Source organism: Fusarium fujikuroi, chromosome FFUJ_chr02 (assembly GCF_900079805.1).
Source record: "Fusarium fujikuroi IMI 58289 draft genome, chromosome FFUJ_chr02".
Classification (NCBI taxonomy): Eukaryota; Fungi; Ascomycota; class Sordariomycetes; order Hypocreales; family Nectriaceae; genus Fusarium; species Fusarium fujikuroi.
This window is the reverse complement of record NC_036623.1, coordinates 2,225,726-2,245,050: the sequence shown is the minus strand read 5'-3', so window position 1 is coordinate 2,245,050 and position 19,325 is coordinate 2,225,726. Positions and strand designations below refer to the sequence as shown.

General features: G+C 49.3%; 1 protein-coding gene; it reads left to right on the top strand.

The window, feature by feature from the left end:
• Positions 1 to 4,650: 4,650 nt before the first annotated feature.
• On the top strand, positions 4,651 to 19,300 carry FFUJ_04614 (non-ribosomal peptide synthetase; the record flags this gene model as incomplete). XM_023572079.1 has 4 exons in its annotated part: positions 4,651 to 5,612; positions 5,665 to 11,532; positions 11,575 to 19,108; positions 19,160 to 19,300. The coding sequence occupies 4 exons, from the start codon at positions 4,651 to 4,653 to the stop codon at positions 19,298 to 19,300; spliced, it is 14,505 nt and encodes a 4,834-aa protein (XP_023426270.1).
• Between the last annotated feature and the right edge of the window lie 25 nt (positions 19,301 to 19,325).

Genomic DNA, 19,325 nt, shown 5'->3' with positions numbered 1-19,325 from the left:
GGCGAAGAACGGCTTTGGTTTGACGGCGTCCACGCCAGAAGAGCCGATCACTCGAGCCTCGCAATGTCGTTCGACGACAGGGAGGGGCAGTCCCGCAGAGAAGGTGGAAGGTGGATGGCAAAACGCTAATGATTGGAGTGTTGATGGGCGGCGAATACCTTGGGCTCCATTGTGGAGATGAGGGAATTATCTGATGATCTGATAAACCGGATCTGATAAGATCTAATTAGCCAGCTTACAGTAGCGTCGCGCACCAAGCTCGAGTTGACTGGTTACCGACCTCTGAGCGGCCCAGGGGTCTTTTAGCACCAGATGGCCCCTGGTGCTTGTGCTCGCAACCTAACCCCTGTAACAATTATGCTGTGTTTTTCTTCTTGGGGATAGGTACCGACCGAATGAGCGCCAGCAAGCGGAGAGCAATTGTGAATGGGAGAAAAATTTTCTTCTCTGGTGAACAGAAGCTTATCCCTGTTGGACCAAGGCACAAGCTTCTTGACCTATAAGCGCAAGCACTTGGCGTTGAACCTCCATCGATTGATGAGCTGTCTAGAGCTGCATTTGCCTAACAGGGTCTACACTTTTGGGGGATAATCGGCTAGCGGGTAATAATTTTGCAGAGGTCCATCGATTGACTGATTGATTAGATGCAAATGCGCCGGAGAAGGCTTCTCAGACCGATAACGGTGCTTTCCGATATAGTCCATACAGCTGGGATACGCCGGCATCGATGTTGCAATGACAGAAATCATGGAGAGCAGATATGCAGCCATGGGACGACACGACTCTGGGAATACCCGTAGTATGGCTCGATATGATCGGCAAAACCGTAAGATGATGCCAATTGCGGGTGACGATGTTGCTTTTTCTTCGACCTCTTGGACCCTTGTTTTCGTGATATGTTTCCGTGCTGTGATCTAGAACACCAAGCCAACGCTCCGGCAGTACCTGGTCTGACGGTTGGTTCGCACATCAAAGGATCTCGTACCCGTTTGCGATCCCGTGTCCGAGGGTCCAAGTAGTACCTACAGTAGCCTCCCTCATGTCGTCAAATTATCCCAGCAATCGTCAGTAGAAACCCATGCCATAACCAGACACCTTAAGCGCCTCTGTCACCATGCACGTGGGAGGCAAAGCTTCTTCATGAGAAAAAGCAGAAATTTTCGGGCAAAAGCACTATTCAGCACAGTAAGAGAAGCCGCTTTGCCTTGCCGAGATCAGACTATAGTGATACTATGACAATGCATACTCTAGCTGGAATTTGAACATGGGAATGAATGCACATGAAGCATACGAGGTTCGGTCAAATTCGAATGTTGACTTTGCACAATGAGCGTGTTGAGTTTGCAGGCTTGGTTGACACCATACCTCATCTTGGCCACCCCTGGACTTGGCCAGGAGCATTACACCTACGTCACAGCTGTTCGAAAAGTTTTTGCCGGCTGCCAATGTTTATTAGGGGGGCTTTTCAACTTCCAGGTGGTGATCAGGTAGTTTAAAAATCTTCCAATTGACGAAATATATCAATAGGACGTTCTTGACTTCCTGGATTACAATTTAAAAACACATATCAATTGGGCGGGCATGAGTACTGTTTTCTTGCAAGGTATCCGTAAATCCTGGAATAGACCGGAAGTTTTCGAAGCGAGCGGAGTTGACCGTGTAAGATTACTAGGTACATGGGAGGCCAGGGGAGAGTACATCATTTTCATTTACGTGTACATTAGATTATCTGATTAGATCCGGGATCAAAAGATCGGCGAGCTTTCAGCACTTAATACTTCATAAACGAAAGCAAGCTGTAGGTGTTGAGGCACTTGGAATTTCTCGATATGCAGTCACATAACAGAGAAAATAGAAACTACATCGTCTCATTCAGAATAAGAATATTTGAACACCAGAGCAGAATTGACGTTGAGATCTGATCTTTGAGAATCTTCATTCAGGGTAGCAAGCTCTGGCCTCCACTTGGATGAATGATGAATGCATTGACCAATTCGGACGAGCAGTAGTGGTTGGTCATAGCCCACACCCTCCCTTCCATTTCTCCACCTGCACCTTGCATCATCAAACGCCAGGGTCAGAAAATCCACCATCATCACCGCCGTCAGCTTCATCGGGCATCGCATCATCACCCTCAACATTGCCCATTTGCTTCATTAAAGCCGCAACGGGATCAATCACTCCGCCCGTGGCGATTCTGACTCGGCAGCAAGCCTGTCGTTCGTGCTGTGCTCTCGGAGGTAGCCGTCCACCTGCCTGTCACAATCACAGGCAACAATCTGGAAGGTGATATTAACCTGACGGGCCTGACATTTCTCCATAATCTCGGCTCGGTGTCCGCACTGCTCCTTTCCGCTTTATTCGTTTCAGCGTTGCTCTTCTCCCAGCCCAGTATCCCTTCGGGAATCCGAGCCTGCGCCGACCGAATATGCGTTTTCCCTCCAGTCGGTTTGGGGTTTGCCCTCATGGAGTGCCTCTTTTCCTGCTTCCTATTCCAACTTCGCTCACCTCTGCTTCGTCTGAGCCAGAGGCACAGCTGTTTCCACCTAGTTGTCCCGATCTTTAACCCGTCGCTTCCTCTTACCAGTTGTCACAGCATTTCTCTCATCCAATGCCCTGCGTGGCACATTCACGCTGTGTTGATGGTGTTATCAATTTCACCAACCCAGCATCCATCTCGTAGACAAGGTAAATGACATACATCGTTCTCTTAATCCCGATCAATGCACATGCCATGCCCCTCAAAACCCCTCTCGCTTGCTCTACTCCCCCTCTTACACCGGGAAACATCACTATCTCTGGAAACCTCCCGCGTTGACTAATATCGTTTCACCATCATGGTGTTTTGATCAATGTCATCCCACGCGTATAACCCTCTCCCGCCATTGCCCTTGGGTATTGGAAATGCCCTCCACTTACTGGCTTCGATCCTGCCTGATCTCATCACCCTGTGACTCAACCTGCATGAGTCTACTTCGTCACCATGGGGTTTACAAGATTCGTTGTGGGCGATAGCTTAGCGGAAGACGGATACCTGAACTAGCAAGCGTTCAAGTTCCCATGCCATTTATCCAGACGAGTCTATTCTATGACTTAGACAACGCGTCTAGACACTGGTTAGTAGGGTCGAAAGTCACTTGTCAAGTTGTGGCCCCCCTTTTATCGCGGGTCGACCCGTCGAGGATCCCTTGTCTGCGTAACCAAAAGCAACTCCGATATCGACCCTCAACCCTCAACCCGCATGCCGTCTTTCGGGTTGCTCTTGTCAGCCACAACCTCTACGTTATGCCTAGCTTCGAGAATTCCTCTAGTGCAGCGTCTCACATGCAGCAATTTGTTTTACCTTATAACCGCCATAAGCCTTCACGTAATCATTTGCTAGGCACCCTGGGACCGTTGAACCTTACATCGAGCCTCCTCAGGTGCCAAGAGAAATTAGCCTTTCCTTTTGGGGGCTGGCTTGCCGATCTGATTCGCAGTTATGATCAATCAAGTTACCCAATATGGATCAATGGATTTTGTAATCCATAATGCCCATGAGAACTGTCCCTTGGCAGGAGATTCATCGTCGCTTGAAGTTACATACAAGACTGTGCTCTTGTTGAACCAAGAGCTTAAGCAGGTCTATTGTTGGTGTTCAAGTGAATTTTGTCGTCACGATAACAATACCAAGTTCACATAAACCGAGTCGTGACGCAATCTATTCTGAGCGGCTGCTCGCTCCACTGCTCATTTGACGCCGAAACTCGGGCATCCTGTGAGACATCACGCCGTTTGAATAAAAGCACCACTATCCCACGCACATGCGCCATATCCTGGTGCGGGTTTGGCATAAGATCAACGAGGTTGTCTTGCTCCCCACGCCAGCCACGGCCAGAGGTCCACCATAGATGTGCCCAAAACGGCAACCCAGGTATCTCGGCTCACACCATTGCACTTCAACCCTGACTGCAACACATCATTCATCATGGGTCGTGGTTTCAATCTGCCTGGGGGCATGTCTTGCCAGCCCACCCTTTCAAATAATAGCTGTCTACTACCCACCCACCGACAACACTCACAGCCGGATCTTACTTGTCCCTGTCATCTTCATGAGCCGCTGAGTAATTACTCGACGCTGACAGGCTGGAATACAACTGCTTCCACACGCCCCCCTTGAACCAGGTGAACCACTTTGCACGACCGTCCACGCCTCGAGCTCGCCTTTGACGAATCATTGCGCCGCCGATTCTAATAAGGCATGCGTCCGTTTGCTTTGCCGTCGTTCCAATTCGCAGCTCCCGTGTTTTGGACCCCGGCTGGCGTGTACATCCTCCGAGACTTGGTTCCGCATGGTCGTGAAGCGATCAAAGCAGCCTGATGTTAGTCCACACAGTTTTAGCTAATAGCATGTTGGCCTGTAATTAATGCCCCAGGGGGAGGCTTTTGGCGGACCAGTGCGTTCCCTAAAAGGGCCATATCTTCTACTCCGAGTGCACACCTTCAACGTCACCGGTATTGTCGCCGGCTCTGATTGTTACCGGCGCCGTTTGCCCATCGAGACTACCCTCCTCATTATCACTATCTATTACCCTGATTGCTCGGCATCGCCGTTGTTCTGACTAACACACTCTCAGACCACCAAACCACCAGAGGTGTAACTGGAGCACTATGGACTTGACAGGACTGTCTATCCTTAATGCCCGGCCTTCCAGGCTGCCTGGACCAAACCTCCTACACCATCTGGTGAAGGGGTCGGGCCAAGACGTAGCCCTGGATTATATGAGCAACGGTCGGCAATCTACATTGACCTACAACGAGCTTCATGAAGCCGCAGCGTCCATTGCGACTCGCATAACAGCAGCATCAGGCAATGCCACTGGACAGTTTGTTGTTCCTGTGCTCATCCACCAATCCCCTCTTCTATACATTTCACTCTTGGCCATCTTAAAGTCCGGAGGGGCTTTCTGTCCTCTCAATATTGATGCGCCGCCTGAACGCGTAAAATTCATTCTTGACGATGTCGCAGCAACAGTGGTTTTGACCACGAAAGAACTGGCATCTGAAATACCCTACGATACCGGTGCAACTATAATCATCGTTGATGAGAATGAAGAATCTCAAAGCCCTTCTCGATCTCCAAGAGTCGAGTTCAAACATAGAGTCCCCCAGCCAGATGATCTAGCCTATGTTATGTATACATCAGGATCAACAGGAACTCCCAAAGGCGTGGGAATTTCGCACGATGCTGCAACGCAAGCTCTTATTGCCCACGATAGACATATTCCACCATTCTCCCGCTTTCTGCAGTTTGCAGCGCCGACATTTGATGTCTCGGTCTTTGAAATATTCTTCCCATTCTTTCGAGGTGCTACTCTGGTGAGTATTCGACGGGCTGAGATGTTAGACGACCTTCCTGGCATGCTACGCGCTATGAGAGTGGATGCCTGTGAACTCACACCAACAGTTGCTGGAAGCCTGTTGCGCCGAAGAAAAAATGCGCCAGACCTTAAGTTGCTTTTGACAATTGGAGAAATGCTCAACGCCCCAGTAGTTGAGGAATTTGGAGGGGACAATGAAAGACCGAGCATGCTCTGGGCAATGTATGGTCCAACTGAAGCCACAATCCACTGGTAAGATTCCTGACTACTTCTTAGTAAACATCTAACTCTAACAAAATGTTAGTACTCTTCAAACTGCATTCTCGTCTGATTCCTCCACGGGCAATATTGGCGTACCCCTTGATACAGTATCGTGCTTCATTATCGAGATTCCAGAGTCAGATAGCCACGAGTTTGAAATTAAAATTCTTCCCCAAGGAGAGGTTGGAGAGTTAGCTGTGGGTGGCTACCAGTTAGCTGCTGGCTACATCAATAGACGGGAGCAAACAAATTCAGTTTTCCTTGATTCACCGTTTGGGCGCATCTATCGTACGGGGGACAAAGCGCGTTTACTTCCAAATGGAAAACTTGAATGCTTCGGTCGATTATCAGATGGTCAAGTGAAGCTCAGGGGACAACGTTTGGAGTTGGGGGAAGTAGAGCAGGCCGTCCTTCGAACCTCAGGATGTCACAGCACTGTGGCAGCGATAGTACAATCTATCCTGATAGTGTTCTGTGCCGTCGACGAAGGAGTGACAGAATTTGCTATTTTGAAGCATTGCAAAGACTGGCTACCGCAGTACATGGTTCCTGGAGAAGTTGTCTTGATGACAGAATTTCCAAGATTACCCAGTGGCAAGGTTGATCGGAAGAGGCTTAAAGCAGAGTACGAACAACGCAAAGCTGACATGTCAGAGAGCATCTTGGACTCCGCGCCGGTCGACACAATGGAATCAGGGCTTCTGGCAGTTGTGTCTCAGAGTTTGAATTTCAAAGTCGATAAGTCGACCTCTCTCGCCTTGGTTGGAATGGATTCCCTCAAAGCAATCAAGTTAGCCTCTGCTCTTCGGGCTTCTGGGCTTGGAATAGACTCAACTGCTCTTATCACAATGAAAACTACGTCTGAAATTATTTCTGCTATCCGAAGGCAGCCGCAACGCGATATAGACAATTCCCAACAACCGTCAACAGATCTTTCATTGGATTTTGAGGATATTGTACGACAAGACGCCAACTTGGCTCAAATTCGTGGCTCAGTCGAGGACGTCATACCATGCACGCCTCTTCAAGCAGCTATGCTGGCCGAGACTGCACGGAACCCAACAACTTATTGCAACGAGCTTGAGCTTAGTATTCCACTAGGTTATGGCATCGATCGTATATCGGAGACCTTCAGAGAACTTTCACAGCAGAATGCAATTCTGCGTGCGGGGTTTGCAGCTGCAAAGGGCAACTTCGTTATGATTTTCCAGCGGGAACTCCGACCCGAACAGATCTGCGTTGTCGACCAGCTTCAGAAACAACTGTGCCTCTCCTCAACACAAGACTTCATATCTCCCTTGATACTCCAGATCCAGCGAAGTCCAGTAGAGGATAGGGTCCATGTTCTCTTGCAACTGCATCATTCTCTATATGATGGATGGTCCATGGACATTCTTCTTTCTGATTGGTCCAAACTACTCCTGCGACAACAAGTATCTCAGCATCCTTCATTCAAGGAAGTTGTCAGAATTTATCATGACATGCAAACAGGCGATGCCACCCGAGTATTCTGGACGGAACATCTCGCAGGATGGAAACGATCGCCATTGCCCAAGCTACACAGTAAGGTGATGTGCTCAAACCGAAGCCTATCAATCAGGAGGCGATTATCCCTGTCTCGAAGTAGGATTGATACAGGAATGCAGAGGCTTGGCTGCAGCCCTCAAGTGATATTCCAGGCCTCACTAGCTCTGCTGTGGTCAGGGATCACAGGAATACGTGATATCACGATTGGCTCAGTAACTTCCGGGAGGACGATTCCTTTAGCAGGCATTGAGCAAGTGATTGGGCCATGCATTGCCTCCCTCCCTGTTCGAGTCGATCTAGACAACGTATCAGTATGTCTCGACCTGCTCAATAGCATCCACTCAAGTAACAGAGGAATTATGCAACATTGTACACTTTCATTGTCAGAGCTCAAAAAGCTGGTCGCGTTACAGCCCGGCGAAACCATCTACGATGTGCTTTTCGTATACCAGCAATCTCTCGCCAGCTCGGAGCGGACGCAGAACGTTGTGAGAGAGACGAGTCATCTGGACCGACTAGAGACACCGATTGTGTTTGAAGTTGAGCCAAGAGAAGATGGATTTGAGCTCCAAGTTACATATCAAGAGGACTTCGTGCCACCAGAGACGGTAGAACATATGGTGAATCAGCTTGAGTTATTGGTTATCTCCATGCTGGAGAACCCTACCACCAAGGTCAAAACGACACTGAAGGAGATCAGCTGTAGCCCGTCCATTCACAACATCCGGCCTGCCATGCCGCAGAAAACCCCCGACTTAGCGCGACTTTTTGAAGAAGTTGTGCTTCAAAGTCCGGATTCGGATGCTCTATTCTTTGCTCATTCTTTAGACGGTGGCCACCAGACGAAATGGACATTCCAAGAGCTCAACGCAGTGGCAAATCGCATCGCGAGACATCTACATCGCAGCCGTGTCAGGGTTGGCGAAGTAGTGGCTATTGTGATGGAAAAGTCACCAACGTTGTACGCGTCGATCCTGGGCATCATCAAGTGTGGTTGTGGATATCTCCCCATTCTTCCTTCAACCCCTCGTGCTCGCATTAGTGAGATCCTACAGCAGGCCCATACTGAGCATTGCGTTGTCGATAACATGTCTCGTGACCAATGCCCATCTCTGTCCGAGCTTTCTACGATAACTGTTGATATCAACTCGCTCCATGACATATCCACGGACAATCTGGACGTTGGAGTTGACGGGACTCGACTAGCGTACGTGATTTACACGTCGGGCACGACAGGAGTCCCAAAGGGTGTTGCAATTCAGCAACATAGTATTGCGGCAAACATTGAGCATCTTGAGGCACTGTATCCCAAGTGTCTCAATTCACAGGGTCGTCTTCTGCAAGCATGCTCTCAAGCATTCGACGTGTCAGTATTCGAGATATTCTATACATGGTGCGCAGGGATGTGTTTATGTTCAGGGACAAATGACACAATCTTGGAAGACGTCGAGCGCTCAATACGCGAACTTGGTATCACCCACCTCAGCATGACACCAACAGTCGCCAACATTATTAACCCTACCAATGTCCCCGGCGTGGAGTTTCTTGTGACTGCTGGAGAACCCATGACACAGTCTGTCCATGAGAGATGGCAACGCCAGTTGTGGCAGGGATACGGACCATCGGAAACCACAAATATCTGCACAGTGAAGAAAATGACAGCAGATGACCATATTGAGCACTTAGGGCACGTGTTTCCTAATACCTCTGTTGTGGTACTCTCCCCAGAAAGTTCTGACGTAGTGCCCCTCAATTGGGTCGGCGAGTTCTGTTTTGGAGGTGCCCAGGTCGCTCAGGGTTACCTCAACATGCCAGAGCTCACATCCCAAAAGTTCATTCAACATCGCGAGTACGGAAGACTTTATAGATCTGGAGATATGGGTCGCATGCTTCCTGACGGTTCCCTGCTGATACTTGGTCGCATCGATGATCAGGTAAAACTAAGAGGCCAGCGAATTGAAGTTGGTGAGATCAACAGCACGGTAACCTCGAGCGGTCTGGCATCCTCAGCTACTACAGTATTGGTGCAGCGCGGAGAGACTTCCCCTCAGCAACTATCTCTCTTCTTCGTTCCGAATCATGACCCTTCTAGCTTTCATGTGTTGGAAATCAACAGCGAAACTCATCAGTCCCTGCTTGCACGCCTGAAATTGCGATTGCCAGGCTACATGGTCCCCACTTACCTCATCCCAATCTCATCAATACCCATGACTTCGAGTGGAAAGATAGATAAGCGCCGACTTCATGACTGCTTTCATAGCTTGGGTATGGACTACCTCGAAGAAGCCTCTAGAATGTCCCTGGACACTCAAGACGAGGGTGATTGGAGCGAGTCAGATTTGAAAATCGCAGATACCCTTGTCGAGTCTGCGAATGTATCCAGGAATGACTTCGGCAGATGGACACCCTTTGCTCTTCTCGGAATAGACTCTATATCTGCCATCGACCTAGCACGCAATCTCAGCTCAAAACTTGGTTCTCGAGTTGCCGTGTCTGAGATTCTTCGCAACCCGACAGTTGCACAGTTGGCGAGATATCTGGATGGAAAGAAATCACACCAAGAGGAAACCACAGTCGATAGTCTTGAAAGCCTTTTCCCCGCCACCTTCGTTGACTCAATGAAAAAAGAGTTTGCCAAAGAGGCAAAGGCTATTAGGGAGATCTTGCCATGTACTCCCCTACAGGAGGCGATGCTTTCTCGCGGCCAAAGGGGTTACTATAACAAGGTGCTCCTACGCCTGACAACTAGCTCTGGAGCCATGAGGTCATACTGGAAAACCATGTCGTATAGGCATGATATTCTTCGGACCTGCTTTGCGACGACGACAGATTCCCGACGTGCCATTGCTCAGATAGTACTTGAGAGCTGGGAAATACCGTGGAAGACGTTCGATGTGAGCGAATTGTCCTTCGATGGGGCGATTGAACAACATCTCAAGTCTCTCCCTGATCCAGTCGATTCCAGGACACCACCGATATCTCTAGCGCTACTGAGATACCGTGGATCTGAGTTTCTGTCATTTATCTGCCATCACGCACTCTACGACGGTGTGGCGATGGAACGACTTCTCAAGGAGGTAGAAGCATTGGCTGTTGGCGAGGAACTACCGCCGACAGTTCCCTACAGTCAATTTCTGAGACTGTCCACTCGCTTGCCCGATGATGCAGAACAATTTTGGCAACGGCACTTTGAGAACTACAAACCATCTGCAATCTTTCCCCAGACAACCACGAGTGAAGTTGACCAAAGCACCTGTACCACATCTATGGATATCCCTCTCAGCGATTTGCAGTTGCGTATTCGAGATCTCGGGTCAACCCTCCTTTCGGTTTGCCAGGCAAGCTGGGCCACTGTCCTTGCAGCCGCATACAGACGTACAGATGTGTGTTTTGGAAATGTTGTAAGCGGCCGTACTCTTGACCTCGATGGCCTTGAAAGACTCGTTGCACCCTGTTTCAATACGATCCCTGTGCGTGTTGACTTTCCAGAAGCATCAAGTAATTTTGATCTGGTCAAGCACCTTCAGAAGATGAACACAGAGCTTATTGCGTACCAATTTACTCCCCTGAGGCTTATCCAGCGTAGCATCAATCGCACTGGGAAGCATATATTTGACACGCTTCTACTGCTGCAAAAGCCATTACAGGACATTGATAAGAACGTCTGGACACTCGAAGGAGATTCTGGAGATATGGATATCCCACTGGTGTGCGAAATCGTCCCTTGCCCCGGGCTGAACTCACTAGTTGTCAATCTTCACAGGGACATGAGTATTGTCACTGAGGAAGTTGCCACGGCTATGGCTGATATATTCAAACTTACATTGCGAGCGATTCTGACAGCTCCTCATGCAAGTTTATTGAACAAGGAGGATGTTCCCGATACCCTCAGGACAATAATAGACCAACTCCAACCTCGAATCGAAAAGGACAACACAGCAGTAACACTTTCGAACAAAAAAGAAGAATGGAGCGAGCTTGAGTTACAAGTTAGACATGTCCTGGCCACCCTTTCAGGGGTGAGCGAGCAGCATATACAACGCCGCACAACCATTTTTCAGTTGGGCCTCGACAGCATCAACGCTGTGCAGGTGGCTTCTGTTCTCCGCCAGCGCGGTTTCGTTGTATCGGCCTCTGATGTGATTGAATGCCCAAGTTGCTCTAAGATAGCCGCAAAGCTATTAGAAAATTCCTCGAGAGCAGATGCTGGGTATGCATTGAAGTACGATCTTGACAGATTTTCGCGACAAGTCCTCACGGAGGTTGTTCATCAACTACCCAAATCAGTCAAAGTCGAGACAGTCCTACCATGCACGCCTGTCCAGTCTGCCATGCTAGCATCCTTCATTCAGTCTGGAGGTGACAACTACCTCAACGCAGTGAGGTATGTAGTGACGGAAGATGTCCAAGTAGCGAACATCGAAAGGGCTTGGCAGCTGCTTCAACAACGACATCCTATGCTGAGAACTGGCTTTGTCCCCGTGCAACATGCAGAATCCTCTTTTGCTATGGTGAGGTATGAAGTAGGATCAATAGAGACGAATATGAACCGCCTGCACTTGGCTGGAGACGGAGAGGCCGACCTCATCCAGATGAAGGCTGATGCCAGTAAATCGATGCTATCTTCGCTGCACCACCCCCCTTGGAGTCTAATTCTGGCTCAAAAATCGCAAACCAATACCATGAGCCTCATCATTCATCACGCTCTCTACGACGCTCCCGCACTTCACCTGATGCTTGATGAACTTTCACAGCTAGTCAAGGGCAATCAGCTACCCCGTCCTACGACAATCGAGCCTGCAGTATCAGCCATTCTGGGAATGGCACTGAATGAAAAATCCACAGAGAAGGAATTCTGGGAGGCCAAAGCTAGCAAGATTGTTGTTAACAAGTTTCCAATAATGACACCTTTACGGGTTGAAGAACGACAAGTGCTGGTTGACTCGATGGTTGGATCACTGTCATCCACAAAACTCAGGGCAGCGACTCGAGCCTCAAATGTCACAATCCAAGCGGCTATCCAAGCCGCTTGGACACGAGTACTGGCATCTTATTTGGGAGAGGACTCAGTTGTCTTTGGTGTCGCGTTGTCTGGAAGAACCATTGATGAGACCAAGGATGTCGCGTTCCCATGCCTCAACACAGTGCCTGTTGTGGCAAGAAATGTTCCATCCAATGCTGACCTGGTCAGCTACATGATGAGCTATAATCAGCACCTTCACAAATACCAATTCTCGCCGCTCAGTCAAGTGCAGAAATGGCTAGGTCACCCTGCAGGCCCCATATTTGACACTCTCATTGCGTACCAGAAGATGCCAGATCATAGCACTTCGTTTGTACCGTGGAAACTGGTCAATGAAGAAGCCAAAGTCGAGTATCCAGTCTCATTGGAGATTGAACCTACAGACGATGACCAAATTCGCTTAAGAACAACATACTACAGCGACATCCTTCCCCGTGAACAAGCACAGCTGTTGATGAAGCAGTTCGACGCTTCACTGACCCATATCGCCTGCAATGCTGCTGGTTTTGAGGACGAAGTGATGAGAAATTCTTTATCCCTGTATTCGATACTTCCTGCATCAGCTCCAGTACTTGACACCACTGTTCAGCTGTTGCACCAATTTGTCGAGAAGGGAGCAGTTTCTCATCCGGAAAAAATTGCTCTCGAGTTTGTATCTGAGTTCGAGGGAGATGTATGTGTCAAGCAACAATGGAACTATCGTCAGCTTGATCAGATGGGTGATAAAGTTGCCAAAATGCTCCAAAATACTGTCTCTCCGGGCGGCATTGTTGCTGTACACTTTGACAAATGCCCAGAGGCATATTTCTCAATCCTGGGCATTCTAAAAGCTGGATGCTCGTTTGTCGCACTGGATCCGTCTGCACCAAGGGCGAGAAAGGAGTTTATCATCAAAGATTCTAAAGCACCTTGCCTGCTCACAAGGTCCTCGAAGGATCTTGATTTCGAAGCAAAAACCACAGTCATGGAAATAGAGACTCAGGGTTTGAACGACGTGAGCGAAGAGCATGTCGTTTTATACCCCAATATCTCCCCGTCAGATACCTGTTATTGCCTCTATACATCTGGGACAACAGGAACGCCAAAGGGCTGTGAGATCACTCACGAGAATGCTGTTCAGGCAATGATGGCGTTCCAGCAACTCTTCAAGGGCCACTGGGATGAGGACTCACGTTGGCTTCAGTTCGCTGCTCTCCACTTTGACGTTTCTGTCCTCGAGCAGTATTGGAGCTGGTCTGTGGGAATGGCCGTCGTTGCTGCACCCAAAGACCTCATACTGGATGACTTGACAGCAGCCATCAATAGGCTTGGCATTACACACATTGACCTAACTCCAAGTCTTGCGCGGCTCACACATCCTGATGAAGTTCCCAGTCTCTGCCGTGGTGTGTTCATTACAGGCGGCGAACAGCTCAAACAGGAGATTCTTGATGTTTGGGGGCCGCGAGCCGTCATTTACAACGCATACGGCCCTACCGAGGCCACCATCGGTGTCACTATGTTCCAGCGTGTGCCCAAAAATGGCCGCCCTAGCAACATCGGAAAGCAGTTCCCCAATGTCGGTTCATTTGTGCTCAGACAAAACACTAATACGCCAGTCTTCCGCGGTGGCGTCGGAGAGCTTTGCGTGTCAGGGAAATTAGTGGGCAAGGGTTATCTCAACAGACCTGAACTTACAGCAGAGCGGTTCCCAACACTTGAGGAGTTCAACGAGAGAGTATACAGGACAGGTGATCTTGTCCGCGTGCTCCATGATGGGTGTTTTGACTTTCTCGGTCGGGCTGACGACCAAGTCAAGCTTCGCGGCCAGCGACTTGAAATTGCCGAGATCAATCATATCATCCGTACTGACGTTATCGACATTCACGACGCCGCAACTATTGTGACTCGCCATGGAAGCAGTGGAAAGGACGTTCTGGTAACATTCATCGTTGACCAGAAGTCTAAAAAAGGCCCCCTTGAGATTCTGACGGATCAGGAGGGCCTGGCTGCGCAAGCAAAAGAAGCCTGCCGTGCCAAACTTCCAGGGTACATGGTACCAACATATATCCTGTCACTTCCATACATCCCCCTTTCATCAAACAACAAGGCAGAAATCAAGAATCTGAAAAGACTTTTCAGCGAACTTGCACCAGAGAAGCTCTTGGAGCTTTCTCATGCCACAACAGCACCTGTTTCACAGGGGGCCCGGAAGATAGCTGCTCAATTACTTGAAAGTATTGCGCAGTTCAGCAACATGGACAAGCATGATCTGTCGTCATCGACAAGCATTTTTGACGTTGGCGTGGACTCAATCACGGCCCTCAGACTTTCCTCCCTCCTCAAATCCCGAGGCCTCAAAGCAGCATCCCCTGCTTTGCTGCTTAAAAACCCCATCATTGGCGATCTTGCCAACTCTTTGGCCAAGAAAACCTCAAATCGACAAGAAAAACTTGTGCAAGAGGTTAAGCAGTCTATCCAGGCATATGGCCATCGGCACCGTGGCATGGTCTGCCGCCTTCTTGATATCGAACCAGCTGAAGTCGAATATGTTGCCCCATGCTCGCCATTACAAGAAGGTATCATATCTCGGTCATTGACCAGCAGCGAGCCCGGCGCTTACTTTAACACTTTTGAGTTGAAGCTCCATGAGTCTACATCCATAAGCAAGTTGAAGAAGGCATGGGACGATTTGGTACTAACAGAGAGCATTCTGAGAACTGTCTTTGTACCCACCCCGAATGGCTTCTTGCAAGCTGCCGTGCGAAACTCTACCTTGGCCTGGGAAACCTACACTGTACAATCGGATGATCAGATTCCTGCATATTTTGCAGAGCGGAAGAAGTATTGGATCCAGCGGAACGAGTCCTGTATCACACAGCCTTTGCTACTCATTTATGTCGAGACACCGACATCTAGGCTGCTTACGGTTCATATTTTTCATGCACTTTATGATGGTAACAGTTTTGATCTCATGATGAAGCGGGTCGCAGCGAATTATTCAGGTGTTGACGCACCTGATGCTCCTCCATTTCTTGAAACTCTTAGTTATGGTCCTCTGGCAAAATATGATAATTGCAGAGGTTTCTGGGAGAAACAACTAGAAGGCTGGACTCCTGTTTCAATCAAGGCACATGGGAATGGTGAACCGGATGCTGTAGTCGTCGCTGAGCGGGAAATGTCGACTGCAAGTCTTGAGGCGATTCGTTCTTCTCAGAATGTCACGCTCCAGGCTGTTGTGATGGCGTTATGGACCTCTGTTCTGCAAAACTTCACCCAGCAGCAGCCTACCTTTGGTATCGTTGTATCTGGGCGAGCCATCGACCTCCCTGGGATCGAGAACACCATCGGCCCTCTTTTCAACACCGTGCCTTTCTATTGTCGAGCAATCCATCACGAAAGCTGGCAGTCCCTTGTCCGGCGCTGCCATGACTTCAATGCATCAGTTCTCGATTTCCAACATGTTCCTTTGAAGGACATCCAGAAGTGGTGCTCGAAGGGCAAGGCCTTGTTTCACAGCCTCTTCACCTTCCAGATCGAGGAAGCCACCGTTGCCAACGAGAGCAGCCTCCCCTTTGATGTCGTGGACAGTCCAGCAACGCCTGACTACCCTCTTGCACTTGAAGCCGTCCACGGTCATTCGGGCAATATTCGACTTACTCTTGTCGCACAAGGACACATCGCGTCTTCACAAGTGCTGAATAGCATACTTGATGACATTGAGGGCTTTGCAAGCCTGGCTGCAAGCTCACCAGACAGCGAGGTGCCCGTCCCGGAAATCGAGCAAAGCTGCAACCCTGACACCAATAATGAACGCACCCCAACCCACGAACCAGGCAAGTTTGAATGGAGTCAAGAAGCTCAAATGATTCGAAATGAAGTTGCTTTCTTGGCCGATGCTGCCCCATCTGACCTTGATGAAAATGTGTCGATCTTAGAACTCGGTCTCGACAGCATTGATGTAATCAAGCTTTCTACCACACTTAGGAGGAAGGGAATCCATCTGTCCCCTTCGCATATCATGCGCCACAACACGATTGCCAATATACTGGCTGAGTCAAGCGATGTTTCTCTCAAATCGCCAACTTCTACAGATGAAGCTTCGCTGCTGCAGGTCAAGGCTAGGTTACGCGAATATCTTGAGAATGCCGGTACGGACCTAAGCCGCGTCGAATCTGTTCTTCCACCCACCCATCTTCAAGAGTCAATGGTGGCTGGGATGATCCAATCTGATTTTGAATCCTACTTCAATCATGACATCCTCCAAGTGTCCGATCATGTTGACACTACGAGACTGATCGACGCCTGGAAGGAATTGATTCAGCGTACACCTATCCTGCGGACAGGGTTTGTACAAGTAGCTCAGCAGAACCTGGATATGACGTATTGCCAGGTCATTGCAGAATCTTTTGACGCCGACATTGAAGTTACGACAGTTCAGAGTTTGGACGAGCTGCGTCAACTCACCGCAGCAGCAACTGCAAAAGCGAGGGAAGGAGCAGGATTAAGGCATCTGGTTCAGCTTAGACTGGCGAGTATGGGCTCTCATCGATACATGGTCCTTTCCATGGCACACGCTCTTTACGATGGATGGTCCCTGAGTTTGCTCTTCCAGGATCTCCAGGCGCTATTGAAAGGAAGGCTGGTTACCCGTTCTCCAGTAGAGCCATTCCTTATAAAGGTACTGGGGTCCACGAACCAGAAATCAAAGGACTTTTGGACACAGTATCTGGAAGATGCTTCGCCATCGATCATCCCCACGAGTGAAGCGTGGCCCAGCCCAACTGAGAACACCTTGCGGAGGCTGGAGTCCATTTCGAAGATTGGCCTTCCCGAAATCGAAACCGCCTGCAAAAGGCTTTCTGTAAGTTTACAGGCACTCTGCCAAGCTTGTTGGGCCATCACACTAGCACGCCAAACCAAGAAGCTCGATGTCCTCTTTGGCACAGTCTTATCGGGTCGGGATTTTGATGGGGCAGACAATCTCGTGTTCCCAACGATGAACACAATTGCCCTGAGATGTATTTTGCACGGCTCAGTGTTCGAGTTTCTACGGTATCTTGAGGAGAACATGATCGATATCAGAGACTTCCAGCAATATCCACTGCGAAAAGCCCAATCAGCGACAAAGCTCAACGGACAAGATTTGTTCAACACCTTGTTCATCCTTCAAAAGTCTCCGGTAGCTGGATCATCAGATCGCCCACTGTTAACATCCATTGAAGCGTCTTCGGCCACCGAGTATCCCCTTTGCGTGGAAGCTGAAGCCACGTCTGACACCCTCTTATGGCGACTCGCTCTTCAGCCCCAGTATGTCTGGGATGGAGGACCTGAAAGTATTTTGGAGACTTTAGAAACTGTCATGGGTTTCCTGATACAGCCAGGCTCCCCAGAGATTCTATCTTTCGAGGAGCATGGCGTGTCCATCTGCGGTATGGCTCCTGTCATACTGGGCGATGGAAGCGGTTCCGTGCCCGTTGATTCTACAGATCCAACGTCAGAAGAGGATCGGGAGTGGTCCCAAAATGAAGCCGAAATCCGAAGCATTCTTCACCAGGTCTCCTGTGTTCCCGTTGCCTCAATCAGGATATCCGACAACCTCTACCACCTTGGCCTCGATTCGATTAGTGCCATCAGAGTGTCGTCCCTCCTGCATAAGATTGGAATAAACCTCCGCCCTCAAGATCTTGTTAAATCCTCCAGCATTGCAGAAATGGCTCGACGCGGCACCCAAGCCCAAGCTATGCCATCGGAGACTGTGGAATTGACCGAAGAATGGGCCCCACCCGACGACATCAATCTTGAAGTTCTACTACGCGCTCATGGAATAGCAAAAGAAGATGCTGAAGTACTTCCTGCATTGCCAATGCAAGTCTACATGCTCGGTGCATGGCAAAGGGCAGAGGGCTCTGTATTCTTCCCCGAGTTTCCATGTCAAATTAAGACTTCAGTTGATCTTAACGGCATTCAGGCTGCATGGGATAAACTTGTGTCTGAGGTACCCCTTTTACGCACATGTTTCATTCCAACGCGGTCTCCGACCATCCCAGTTTTGCAGGTTGTGCTCAAATCCCACAAGCTCTCCTTAACTCAGGACCCCCCAAAAGAGCTGTCAATTCAGGTTGCCCAACCACTCGTTAGAGCGCGCGTCACGCTCCAAGAAGACTGCATCTGGTCGTTCAGACTTCAGATCCACCACGCTCTGTACGATGGAGTCAGCCTTCCAGCCCTGTTGCGACGGTTATCTCAGCTACTGCATGGCTCTGTCGCTGTCGAGAACAATGGGCTTACTCGGTGGAAGGACTTTACAGTCCGTCAGGCTAGTGAAGCAGCCCAGAAAGATAGACGAGCTTTCTGGAAAGCCTACTTACACGGCACCTGTTCTAGTTCTATTGCTGCTGAATTGCAAGCAGACGTAAAGAACCGGATTTCTTATTTGAACGAATCAGCGATACCAGATGTCAGTCAGATACAGGCTCTTTCTACTCAGTCTGGAATTTCACTCCAGTCTTGGTTCCTTGCAGCTTATGCCAAAGTCCTCGCCACGCAAAATAACACACCGGACAATGGGTCAGTGGTGTTTGGCATATATCTTGCCAACCGAGCTGCTGCCAGCGATAGGCTCCCTCAAGTCTACCCGACCTTGAACCTTGTTCCTTTGAGGGTTGACTCGCCCATAGAACTTCCTTTGTCATCTGTTGCAAAGAATATTCAGAGAGACCTTCACCAGATTACATCTGATGGACGATCAGACGTCGGTCTCTGGGAGATCGATCAATGGACTGGTGTACAAGTAAAATCATTTGTCAACTTCCTGAGCCTCTCCGACGATACAGGTTCGGTAGAGAACTCGGTCACAGTTTTGCCACAAGAGATGACTGATAACTCGTACCACCATCACGTACCGGCTCAATTTCAGGCTGCTCGTCAGGAAAGCTTTGCGGTGAATGGCATTCCGGTGAGTCACTGGTCTTGAAGCTAAAAATGGCTACTAACCCTATTGTCACAGCTGGCTGTTGATGTTGAGGCTTCCGTCGATAAAGGACGTCTTGCCATTGGTATTTTCGGCTCACAGCAGCAGATCTCTCGAGAAGCGGCTGTGCTTGTGGCTTCCAGTATCACAGACACTTTGAGACATGCCACCAAATGATCATGGTAGTTGAAATAAAGGATAT